We start from the raw sequence: 13,408 nt of genomic DNA, 5'->3' as shown, positions 1-13,408 counted from the left end.
ATTTTATTTCTCTTTACTATTATATCAAAAGGACAAATAAGTAGTGTTTTTTCTGGTTTTTGGTCATACTCCTGTTTTTTGCATACCTTTACAGCTGAGACTCCATTTTACACATCGTCGTCTGTCCTATCCAAGCTTTTCCTAACAAGCATTTTTGATTTTTTTTAATTCTATTTTGAAAAAAATAAAATTTTTATTGATTATACAATTACTCAAAACCTAATTTATGTTAGTGGTTGTGAGTGTGGAGTATGGACTATGGCCTGATAATAGCTCATCTTGTTCTTTAATTATGTAATTAAATACCAAAATTAAACTTATTTTATTATTAGTTGTGTCACGTGAGAATCGGAATAATAGTAGATATCTTAATATACAAAATTCAATATTAATCAATTAGAGTTTATATCAAAGGGTGTACTATATTGAAAATTAATCTTAAAAAAAATATATTATAAAAGTTTAAGAAGAATTGTAATCATTTTAGTCAAATGAAAACTATGAATTACTCCCTCCATTCTTTTAAGTTTTTCCACCTTACTATAACGGGTAGTTTCATAAGTTCTTCTACTTTAGAATACTTTCTATTTTTAGAAAGTTTTTATCCCACTTTTACCCCTTAAAACCCCCCTTTCTTTTAATGTACCCTTTTTTTTTTTTTATTTATAATTATTTTTTCTCTCATACTTTCAATACAATCATTACTTCACACTACTATTCAATTAAAATAATACCCACTACAACCTCATACTTCCAATACAATCATTACTTCACACTTCTATTTAATTAAAATAATACTCACTACAACCTAAAAATTCTATCTTCCTTAATATGTGTGAAAAACCCAAAATGAAAGATAAAAAAATAACGGAGGGAAAATTGTTATGTTTGAACTCTCAAATTTGTAAACTTTTTCAATAATTAAAATTGAGATTAGGGTTGCATTGCACCCCTCTAATCTGTGATAGGTTTGTCGATTTTACATAACTCATAAGTCATACACTATTTAATATCTTTATACTTTTTTGAGTTGAAATATCTTTATACTTTATTGTCTATTTTAAATTTTCTATATGGCATAAACTAAAAGCTTTTATATGATACTATGCTAGGTAACATATTATTTATTATTTAAATTAAAGAGAGTATGATTTTATGGAATTTGATTAAATCTCTTTAGATAGAGTACGTCAATTTTGTCATTACTATTTTTGTCCTTTGAAAAACACTATTTAACTTAAATATATAAGAACATTTTGAATTAAATGGTACTTTCTCGGGGTAATGAGGGAAAGTATCGAAAGATTGAATAAGATAAGTTTTTTTATAAAAACTTTCTCAAAATAAGTTTTGAAAAATTTTAATTTCTAAAATAAGCGTCGTTGTGTCCGAGCTTATCGTCAGACTTGTTCCCTGTTATTAACAACTAAAAAGAGAAAAAAAATTTCTTTGTTTGTTGTTTGTTCGCTGTTAGTAACAACGAACAAAAATTCTTTGTTCTCTGTTACTAACATCGAACAAAGTAATTTTTTCTCTTGTTCGTTTTTATTAATAGCGAACAAATCTAACATTATACTTGTATATGAACATGCTTATTTTAAAAATAAAATTTTCAAAGGTTATTTTGAGAATTTTTCTTAATAAATATGCTTATTTTATTTAATCTTTTGGAAAGTATCATACAAATCATAGCCCTTATCAAGTTTTATCATCTTAGTTTTCGGATACTCATGCTGCTTATATAATTATAAAAAAAAAAGTTAATTCTAATTTTTAAATCCAACTAGACAGTCTTTTTTTGACGTGTTTTTTAGTCAGTTTGCTCTTTTGATAAACGTGTGTGTCATTTCATATTCTAAATTTGGATTATTTTGTCTCATTATTGTGATGTCACGGCAAACCTTGGGACAGTTGGACCTCACTCTAAAGTGTTGCTTAGGTCGTGGGTTTTTTAAATAATTTGTATGATTGGTTAAAAATTTGAAAAAAATTATTCTCAATAATTTTATATATTGTCTATTTATTGTAAATAACTTTTATTATTAATTATTTTTAAATAACTTAATTTTTGTATATTTTTTGTTAACAACACTTTTTGTCATATTTTAAACAGTTAATTTAGGTACTTGCTACCAAAGAGAAATAGGGATAGACCAATGAAGAAGCATAGGAAAGAAGAGAAAACGACTGTAACGGCTAGTGGGTACCTATAGTAGCCGGTAAAATGTGGTTAGAAGTATTGTCAGCAAAAAATACAAAGGTTAAATTATTTAAAAATAATCAATAGTAAGAATTATTCATAATAGATGGACAATAAGTTAGATTATTTAGAAATAATCAATAGTAAGAATTATTCATAACAGATGGACAATAAGTTAGATTATTTAGGATAATTTTTCCTAAAAGTTTTGACTGTTTTTTGTTAATTTTTAAACTAATTGACTAAATTAACTCTTAAAGGAAATATGCGGTAAAAACAAAATTAGCTATTAGTTGTTAATTAGAGGAAAAGAAAGTAAGAAAAAAAAACCATTCAAAAAGAAAAGCTAATGAAACTAGCCTTTTCATTTGGCTTAAAAACTAACTTTTAACTAATTAAAAAGTATTTACAAAATATTTATTTTGTCCTTTTTACCGACCAAGAAACCAAAAGTAAAAGTTAAAAAATAATTTTAAAAAATCAATTTGATAGTGGTTTACCAAACAACTGTTAGTGGTTAGTCTTTGGTAGAAATTACACCCATTTCCCCGAAACTACTTGTAAAAGCTCTTGTGGAATTCTACATGATACCAAGTTTTTTTTATTATGAAAGTTATCTAAAAAGTAGTACTTAAACTAGTCTTTTTGTGGTGAGCACAAAATAAATTTATTTGTTAAAAAATCACTATAGGTGCTTGGCAAATAATTGAATATATCTTATACTTTGTTCTTTTTTTTTTGTCCACTTTAACTTTTTTCAGAAAAAAATTTTAATCTGATTTTTGAAGTAAATATTAAAGACAAAATATATTCATGTGAGATCTTGTTAGATTCGTCTTAATGCAAAAAATCTTAATATATAATTTTTTACAATTTTTCATAATGCGTACTAAGATACCGAGGCTCGAAATTTGCTTTAAAATGCATGTAAAAATTAAAGTGGACAAACATAAAGAAACGGAGGGAATAATTGATTAGATTGACTGATTTGACCAACTAATTATATCGACTAATTTGACTAATTAATTTTAAATACGCTGATAAGAGCTTGTTGTTGTAAATGTGCTAATTCATTACAACAAACTAATTCAACCAACCAACTGATTTATCGAATACTAACATTAAACAATATGATCATCTAACCATATATTTTACTTAAATGGGCTAAAACTTTCAAGCTTTGGGTGCCAAGACAATTGGTGGCATGGCACATACCTCAAAATTCAAATACTTCTATATTTCCCATACTTTTGGCGACAAATTGAAATGACATAAAGTATGTGGCACTATTATGGTCGCGCATACTTGTGTATCATCCTTATTATTTGTTGCCTACAATGTAGAAGTAATTAACCTCGGGCTCACATTTAGATGTGGCATATCATTTAATGGACGTGCCAATTTGGTGCGGCCCATAGTTATGTCTGACCATCAATAATCTGAAAAATTGAAAAAAATAAGCTATTATGAAAATTTTTCCTAAATAAATTTTTGAAAATTTTAATTTCCAAAATAAACATTTTTATGATCGAGCCTAAAATTAGATATGTTCATTGTTACTAACAACAAACAAAGAAAATGGTTTAAAAAATTAAAATTTTTTGTTCACTGTTACTAATAGCGAACAAAACCGAGACAATGTAATAACGTTGGAAGAGACAAAAAAACAATTTTTTCCCCCCTTAGTAACAGCGAGCAACCTAACCCCAACTCTGGCATGAGAACACTTATTTTGGGAATTAAAATTTTCCGAAATTTATTTTGAACTTTTTTTTTAATTAACTTATTCTTGTAAGAGACGGTCTTTTTGAGAGACCATCTCTAATTGGACCGACCCATTACATATTTTTTTGAAATATTGTAAGTAGGCATTAAAGATGATGTAAATAGGCATTTAGGATATTGTGAGTAAGCATTAAGGATACGATAAGTAGGCATTAAGGATACGATAAATAGGCATTAAGTTTTAATGGGTTGGGCTTGAGAGACGTCTCTTAAAGAGACGGTTTCTCAAGAGATTAGCTGTTTTCAAAAACCTTTGTGGCACAATATTGGACAATGGGCTTTGTAAATTGGCCCAAATCTATTCTGGACTTAATTTTTGACTTACTCCTATGGCACAAAAATGGAATTTTTGAAAAAGCTGAGCGAAAAAAAAATGAATTGAATAACCGAAAAATCAAACTATTTCAAAGACTGAGCGTGAAACTCCTAAACCTAAGGTTTGGGGCTGTTCGCAGTTACTAACTGCGAACATGTCAAAAAAGACAAAATAGCTGTTCGCAATTACTAACTGCGAACAGCAAAAAAAAAAAAAAAAAAAAAAATTATTTTATTTTTTTTTAGGTCAAATAGCTGTTCGCAGTTACTAACTGCGAACAGCTATTTTGTCTTTTTGCTGTTCGCAGTTAGTAACTGCGAACAGCTATTTTGTCTTTTTTGACCTGTTCGTAGTTAGTAACTGTGAACAGCCCCAAACCTTAGGTCTGGGAGTTTCACGCTCAGTTTTTGAAATAGTTTGATTTTTCGGTTATTCAATCCATTTTTTTTTCGCTCAGCTTTTTTCAAAAATTCACAAAAATGTAACATGCGTCACTTTCTTAGTGACCTAGCTTTATTTAGGCATTTAATTTACATAAATTCTTGTATAAAACGATCTCACTTTAAGACATGTTTTATATATTAGTTAAACAGTTTAATAATATTAATTATTAGCATATAAACTTTTTATTTTAATATCGTCTCACCAAGAGATAGTGTCTCACAATAATAGGCAGTATCTCTTACATTTATTGTGTGGTACACTGGTACTCATTATGGGTTTTGGGGCTTGGGCATTATAGGTATTTGCTTTAGGTAATGTTGCTCTTTGTGGCACAACGCTCAAAATAATGGCCCTTAACTTCTATTGAGGCACAAATGTTAACATACACAAAGATGATAATAGTATTGGAAGTCTATAATTTATGTTTTGATTTTCTAAAGCCAAATTGACTTTTTGTACAATTTAATTTTTGAAAATTTCAAAAGTCAAAAGACTATATATTTTAAATTATAATTTAATTTTATTTAATAAAGATAATTAAAATACTAGAGGTATAAACAATAACCTATTCACTAGTTGAGTTGTAGAAGAAAATTATGAAAATTGTAGGTTTCATAATTATTCCTCATTAATTTTTCTATTTTCTAACTAACTTTTTTTCATTTTCTTATCCATCTAATTCCTCACGTTTACATTGTAGTGCTTCGTCCCTTATTAGTTATTTCTAAGTATAGACTCTTTTACTTTTATTTTCTATTTTTCTTTATTTTTAAATACCTTATTAGTTTAAATTTGTATATTTGACTTTTTAATTTTCGTGTTTGATTTTTTAATTTTCGTGTCTAGAATAAATATAAATATTGTGAATTGTTGAGTACTAGAATAGTAGTCAACCCAAACAAATCGGATCTTAACACCTATCAATCATGCATAGAAGTGAACGATACTCCCCTCCCCTTGCCCATCAATCTTATATCACACTTAATAACTCTCATCATTCATTAATCTATCAGTCTCAGAATTGCATTTTCTACCAGAACATTCTAGAACAACTAGAAAAATGCAGTGGCATTGCCTTTCACTATCCTCTTCTACTCATCTCCCTTCTTCCTCCATTGCTATTCCATCTCCCATTTCTCTCTCATCTTCTTCTCCCCATCTTCGTTACTCCCCTTTTTCATCTCACCATTCCATCAATTTCAATCCACTCAGGTAGTCATGTGCCATTATTTTCGTAATTTCTGTTTTTGTTGATTCAGTCGTCTGATTTTAGATTAATTACTGTTTGTTATTTTGATTTTGATTTTGTTGTAGATTGTCGCTGAATCATCAGATTTTTCTGCATACTTACAGAAGAAATCGATCATCAATGGCTGTTTATAATTCTTATTCTGCTGTTCTCTCCCCGCGAATTCTTCCTTGGATTTCTGCTGTTTCTACTGCGTAATTATCTTCGTTCCTACTTTCTTTGCCTAATTTGGTCTGTATGATCATTTTTACAATAAATGTCAACTGTAATTTTTTTTTTTTGAAAAACTTGTCGAATAATGTAGGTTTGTAGGGCTCTATCTTGATTAGCAGTAGTGATAGACTCTTTTCAAATTTCAGTTGCAATAAATGTTTAGCTTATTGGCATAACTATTTGGCGCATTAGGGGTTTACTTCTCCAAAGGAACGTGATTTGATTCAGTACCACGGTTTTCCTTTTTGAGATTGGATAACCCTAAAAGTAATTTATTACTAGAGTAATTTGATATGTTTGGGATCGCTGCTCTGAAGAAAGTAGCTGAGAGTATGAACGCTTGGGAAAATTAATTATTCCTAAGAAAAAGAATTTACCAAAAGGGCGGCCTGGTGTACAAACCATTCTGCTACGCGAGGGTAGAATTTACAGCAAACAATTTCCAAAAAGGAAAAGGGGTTTTCTCATTTCTGGCTGTAATGCAGTAATTTCTTTCTACTTATGATGCTTGTCTCTAATTTTGCACTTTGTTTGGTGCATCAAACGTGCTAGATAGGACTGAGTGGAACAGAAACACAATACAAATGATCGCTCATGTTGATTTGTTTTGGTTCGTGCACCTGGCCTGATACTTTGTGATTGCTGTTATTTTGTGTCATCTATTTATTAGTTCCTTTCACATGGAATATCTTGTGTTAAAACAAATTGCTTTGTAGGAACTTACCTTGCTAAGATTTTGAACCCATGTGAATTTTTTTAGAGAATTCGGTACATATTGCAAGATTTGCATGGAAAATATACTCAATGGGTGGTCCCATTGTCAAGACTACATGTATGGTTCATTCCGAAAGATTATTAAAGAGGACCCTCAGGCCAAATGCACTTCTGAAAGTAGTTTTAGATGCTCGTCTTTTTAAGCTGTGCTATATATTGGAATTATAGAAGCTTCTTATGTGTATTTTTGTTCTGTACTTTTTCCTATCACCTTCTTGATTCGATCTTAAGAATTTAGTTTTTACTTTTTATCGTGTCTCTACCAAGTGCTCTGTGCTAAAGTTTTAGTTCTGGTAATAATTTACAAAAGTTTGTCAGTATGCTTACCATGTCTTCTTCCATTAACTTTTCAATTTACTAAGCAGTGAGCACAGGTCTCGTATTTATTAGCATTTTGCCTGTGTCAGGATTCTCATGCTTGTGAAGGGCACTGCAATAAATAGATCCTTTCTTGTGCCATTTTTTGCTTTACAGGCGCCGGCAACTGTCATCTCATGGATGCAGTAAGTTCTTAAGACTAATATCTTTATTTTTTGGTTAGTATTCATGATTTTTGATTACTTTTTCTGAAAATCTACTTTATTTTCCTTGCTTCATGACTATTATAATATATGATAGTTAATTTTCAATCTTCAGGGGAGAATATGGTGCTTGGTCTGCTTTTGTTGCCCTTCTTGTTCGCCTATTCTTCTTCATACCAGGTGAGGGCTAAATGAACTTATTATTCTCATCCTATTGAGGATCAGAGATATGAAATCTATCAAGAATTCACAATCTTATCATATCATTCCGTCACAGATTTTTTCAAATAAACAATCCAATTTTCCCGCGTTATATAGGTATAAAAAACTGTGTTTTAGGCCGCATTAAGGATATCTCTTGCTTTTGACCGCTTTACGATAAACGCATCACATTTTGTTGATGCAATTTTGCACTATGATGGTATTCCCCTCTTCTTCCCTTGGGAAAACATTAAGAAATAGACCAAAGGTATACTAGTTTTCACATTGTCATATGTTTTTTTATGTTGGTGCTTATTCTATTGCCCTTACGGATTGTTTAATCTATTCTTCATTGATTTTGTTATAGGTGAACTTGAACTTCCTTTCCTCACACTGGTTTTGGTAATTGTTGCTCCACATCGAGCATTAAATCTAAGGTATGTGAAGAGTTGATACTTAGATTAGTTCCTAGTTCTGTTAACTATCACATTTACGATCCTTTTGTGGGCAGAGGGACTCAGGCTGGGGCCATAATATCTCTAGTCATTGCTGTCTATTTGGCGTTCCAGCATTTTACAAGGGCTGGAAGTTTACGGAAATCATTTGATCAAAATTCGATTCTTGCTACTATAGGCATCATCTGCATTACTATAGTGCCATGCTTACTGTTGATTTGATTCCGAAGGTAGATCAAAATTTGCCGACTTCATGTATTAGAAATTTTATTGAATGTGATAGTTTGGAAATTTACTTTTGACCTTCTGTAGCTCTTCTGTATATATCAGACGGATTATATTGTGAACGTTCTCACCATAGTATCTTGTTCAATAAATGTTATTTTTCTCCTGTTACTGCGTTTAAGATTTGTTTCATTTTCTAATGGTGAACCATTTCATCCTGTATGCTGTCGCCTACTATCTTAAACTCTTAATTGTTTATCTGCATTTATCCTTTATCTTGGAGGGACATGACAATAATTTGAAATTGGTTTTAAGCATGTGCATGATGTGCTCTTGGCCTATGGCATTATTTAAGGGACTTGGAAGGCCAGACTTCCATAATGGCAGTCATTTTCTACATGCGCCAGACTTCCATATTTTGGCAGTCATTTTCTACATGCAAGCAAAACCTATTCAGTTCTGCTCTATCTCGCTCTTTTGATGTCTGAGAAGTTCTTCCCGAATCCATTATTCTGTACATACGGGATCTAAACATGACGAATACAAAATCTTTATATTAAGGATTTTGAGGATTTTTTCGGTTTCTGAATTCTTGTTTGTCTTGTTAATAGTAGCATGAATTGATCTCTACCATAGTACTTTTACAGGGGTATTTCATATTTTTCAGCTGAACATGTTTGTGATCAATTTCCCATGTGGGAGCCACTTGATGGCATGGGGTAATGAATGTTTGTGATCAATTGTTTCATTGTTGTGAAATACATTCTATAGCCACATTAACCTAATTGTTTATTTCTGAATGATACTGAATTGGTAATCTCTATTTCTACAAATAGAAGTTACTATTGTAGTAATGTGTGCCTATAACACCAGCAGCTTAGACTAAAAAGAATGGTGTATTATGAGATGTATGACGAAGGATTCTACAAATAAAAGTTGAAGGTCATCTGTGAAGTAGTGTAGGCTAACATTTTCATCTATTGTGAAGCAAAGCTGGTATATACTACTTCTCACTTGAAAAAAGTATCCGCCTCCCTCCTCTGTTCATTAATCATTTGCTATAAAATTGTACATCAATATGCTTGTTGAACTGAAGACAAGAAGCCATTGCTGAGACATGCAAGCGGCCATATTTGGGCTTCCTGTTGGTTCTGGTACAAATCCTGACCCTCCACTGAAAGGAGGTCCTGGAAAATTTGAAAATGGTGAAGTTGGTGGACCGAATGTAGTGGGTGGTATCTGCATGACTGGGGTTGGAGTTGTCTGTGTTGTCGGAGTTGTGCTGCAACAAGAAAAGTATTTATAAACTCTGCTTTTACCTGTAAGCTTAACTTGAAAACTAGGCTGAATATTTACCTTGTTGATGCCTTTGATGATGAGTAATGACAATTTCCAGAGCCTGCAAATTGAATAAACAGATGGTAAAATGTTAAATGTCTTCTGTAGATTTCAGATATCAGAATTTAAAATGCTGCTGTTTTCGTTTCAGGTTCTCATTCAAAAGCAACGAATAGCGAATGTGAATTTCTGAAAATTATAATATACTTAGATATTTCGTACATTAATTCTTTTTCATTGTTTCTCCATTATGCACATTACTATTTATTTTGCTTACTAGGATCTGTGTAGACAAGTTGGGCTGTTCCTCCAAAATCACAGCTGGGTGGAGCTGGATTCTTTTGGTAATAGGCATTGTAGGCATAAGAAGCATGATCTTTCACCGAGTTTGGATCAAAACAGCTTGCTCCAGATTGAAGTGTGGAGCAGTCAGCTCCTCCAAATCCGCAAGCATAGTCCAAACCGACCTGTAAAGCCTTTTCTGAAGCACTTGGGTTTGCCACACACCAAGCTCCTCCTCCTCCGCTGCCTGTGCCTCCTTCACCTCTGCTGCCTCCGCCTCCACCTCCTCCTCCGTCTGCACTCATTGGTGTAGGATTCATGGTTGGTATATTTGGCGAATTTGTGATTGGTGGGTTTGGTGGAATTGTACTAGGTGCAGCTGTTGGTGTGGTGGTAGGAGTCGGATTAAAAGTTGGAAGATCATCTGTTGGATTGTCAGGTGGAATATCTATTGGATAGGTTTCGTGCATGATCATTGTTGGATAAGTATCATACATCCGAGATTGCCTTGTTACTTCGGCATTTGACCCTGAAATTAGTAATACAAATCACTGTAAGCTCTTTAAAAATCTCTATTCCTATTGCATGATTCTCATAACAAATGAAACTGTTTTTGGGTGAGAAAAGCTACAGTTTTCTGAAAATGATCTTTTTACCTGTGACAAAATGGTTAAACTTTGTATCTTAGAACTGATTAATGCTTCCAGTATATGATATACCAGTGTCACATGATTCACTAATTACCTTGCGAATCTTGAATCGGGAAAAGCGAATTGTGGTTAGTTTTAGGCTAATTTTAAACCATTTTAAGTGAATTGCGAATTCAAAAGGTGAACTAAGTAGTGAATTATGTTTTACAGTGATATACTCTAATGAAAACTGTACTTTTAACTATGTATTAACATTTTCCAAATTGAATTATTAAAAGCAAAAATCTGATAGGACCTTATGAGTCACCTGAATTCAGTACTAGCAAGATGAGAACTGATAGGCACTGAAGAATCGTAAATTTCATCTTCTTGAGCTGTTCTATGATCACCTTATATGAAAATAATTCGGGTTTTGGCTAAATTGTTAAGCAGATGGTCAAGAATACTGATGATGCAACAGCAGCAGCAGTTTAAGCAAAGGCATATGAAATAAAGGAAACCTTGATGTATGAGCAAAGAGGTTAGTATCATAGTTATGCTTCATTTATTATGAATTGCAGTTAGAATAATGGTGGAATCAGTACTTTTCTGGTTGAAAAAGAGAAAGAAAAGAGTAGGGGAAAAGAATATAAGCAAAACTTGAAAGAGGAGGCAAATGTTAGACTTATAGTTGATCATAAGCTAACAAGTTAAAGATAGAAAAAGGCAATTAAGAACAAAAGTGAAGAAAAGATTGATCTACCTGGGATTTGAATCTTTTGTTTTCTTTTGGTTGTTCCCATGTTAAACTTGATCCAGATGTTTTAATTCTTATTAGGCCAACTTTCTTCTGTTTTTTTTTCCTCCTGCTAACTGTCATAGGATTACTCTAAAAGGTAAAAAAAATTTCCATTCTTATTTTTGTTGTTTAAACATAGAGAATCACTAGTAAGGGAAAATTTACATCTATCCAACTCCCTGAATCGCATATAGCCCTAAATCACATATAGATGACAGTTATCTGATGTCATTGGGGTATTGAAATGTTATAGTAGGCCCCACCCATGAACATCAGCTTCATGAGCAACCTAGGGTCCCGATTTTGGTGGGGCCTACAATTCTTTGTTTATATATAAAAAAAATGTTACTCAATGTTTGTGGGTGTCAATGATAAAAGAGATTTTGATTTTCTTCAACTATTTCTTTGTGATTGCTTGATAATTGTATATATCTATATTTATCTGATTACAAGGTATGGTAATATAGTCCAATGACTCTTCACTTCTTTGTAATATTCTAGTGGTTAGTGGCTTTTTTGGTTAATAGTTTAGAGTTATTGGGTACAATACTAGTGGGTTTTGTTGAGTATCTTTTCATTGATCCTGATAATGGATTTTGTCCATTTGTTTTATTTTTCTCGGTTAATTATTTGGTTAATAAAGAAAATTGCTATTATGTCTTGGTGAAAATGTTTATTCTGTCATTTCTCACCTAAAAATAATAGGAATAATGTTTGTTTCTTAAAGGTACATGTTTTAATTTCCGCTTAACACATTTAAATATCGGAGATGACCCTGTGTTGTAGATATAGAGAATCACAAGAGCTAGCCTTGTACACTGTATTTGATATCTGGTCACTTTGACGTTACCAATTAAGCTCGCTGAATTCTGCAAAATTGTTTTTTTTTTTTTTTTTTGGCTGCTGTGTTTTCCCCTGTATTGAAAGAACAGAGAGGGTTAACAGCCTGTGCAGCAAGCAAGTAAGCAGATGAATGGCAAGAGGAAATATGGGTTTTAATTATACAAGTAGGAGTATTATTTGTTGTTGCTTTAAAAGAGTATCTATACCACATGTCTAAAGTGTCCATCACACTTTTTAACTGTACACCATACGATACAGATTCCTCAGAGTTCCTTATGCTTTACATTAAGCTTCATCAAGGGTTCTTTATGCTTAAGTTTGGGCGAGCAAAACAATGGCGACAAGTGACAGTGAAGAAGGCTCGGGTGAGCAACCATTCTGAAATTGACCAAGCACAACTCTACTTTAGGCGTGTCATATGTCGTTGGAAGGATAACGAAGAGGAGATCCCTATGGTGTTTTCCTAGGTCATCCTTGGACAAGTTATGAGGGTGCTCACGAGCACAATATTTTCTCGGATAAGCACATCTTGTTAGAACCTTAGTTTTATCGAATGAATGCATTCGGACTTTTGGGAACTCGAGGAATGATTCCTATGAGCCGTTGAGGTCACTAAGAAGGTTATGAAAACATAATTCAAAATGTGGTGAAGCTTGTTGATGTTTAGGCCCCTTTCGAGGGATATCGATATTTAGTGTTACTTTTATCTTTATTTTTAGTTATTTGTATGTATTCTACTAATATTTATTTTATTTGTAAGTTGAAGGTTTCTCTCTTTTTGAAGACCTTTCTCGAGTTGAGGGACTCTTTGACCACACTCTCTTCTATGGGTATGAGTTGCCGTCGTTCTTCTTTTCCTAGATCCTGATCATAATTTTCTATGAGCGGGATGTACTGAATATGATGATAATGTAATTACATTACCGATGCCATATTTGTCATCATAATTACCATTGTTGCCACATTTTTGCATTATGCTCCTATCAAAGCAGGATTTACTCTAGTTTGCAATAACAAAGAAATATGTTTCCATCACTAAAGCAATGTTTTCATTACTAAGCTAACAGACTGCATGATACAGCATGATGATGTTATTTATGAAAGCAATTCAAGGAAATCACTAACAATTGTTGA

At 32.1% G+C, this 13,408-nt stretch overlaps 2 protein-coding genes across 2 annotated transcripts; one reads left to right on the top strand and one right to left on the bottom strand.

Moving 5' to 3' along the window:
- The first annotated feature begins 5,675 nt into the window (after window positions 1-5,675).
- LOC130823947 (cold-regulated 413 inner membrane protein 2, chloroplastic-like) lies at window positions 5,676-8,605 on the top strand. Its single transcript, XM_057688778.1, has 6 exons — window positions 5,676-5,957; window positions 6,060-6,188; window positions 7,389-7,484; window positions 7,618-7,682; window positions 8,071-8,140; window positions 8,215-8,605. The coding sequence occupies exons 1-6, from the start codon at window positions 5,806-5,808 to the stop codon at window positions 8,378-8,380; spliced, it is 678 nt and encodes a 225-aa protein (XP_057544761.1). The 5' UTR covers window positions 5,676-5,805; the 3' UTR covers window positions 8,381-8,605.
- A 554-nt stretch (window positions 8,606-9,159) lies between these two features.
- On the bottom strand, window positions 9,160-11,142 carry LOC130823433 (carbohydrate-binding X8 domain-containing protein-like). Its single transcript, XM_057688052.1, has 4 exons — window positions 10,961-11,142; window positions 9,999-10,532; window positions 9,740-9,782; window positions 9,160-9,665 (listed from the first exon to the last, which is right to left on the bottom strand). The coding sequence occupies exons 1-4, from the start codon at window positions 11,016-11,018 to the stop codon at window positions 9,431-9,433; spliced, it is 870 nt and encodes a 289-aa protein (XP_057544035.1). The 5' UTR covers window positions 11,019-11,142; the 3' UTR covers window positions 9,160-9,430.
- Window positions 11,143-13,408: the final 2,266 nt, after the last annotated feature.

Source organism: Amaranthus tricolor, chromosome 9 (assembly GCF_026212465.1).
Source record: "Amaranthus tricolor cultivar Red isolate AtriRed21 chromosome 9, ASM2621246v1, whole genome shotgun sequence".
Taxonomy (NCBI): Eukaryota; Viridiplantae; Streptophyta; class Magnoliopsida; order Caryophyllales; family Amaranthaceae; genus Amaranthus; species Amaranthus tricolor.
The sequence above is the reverse complement of the archived record's forward strand: the minus strand, read 5'-3'. Positions and strand labels throughout refer to the sequence as shown.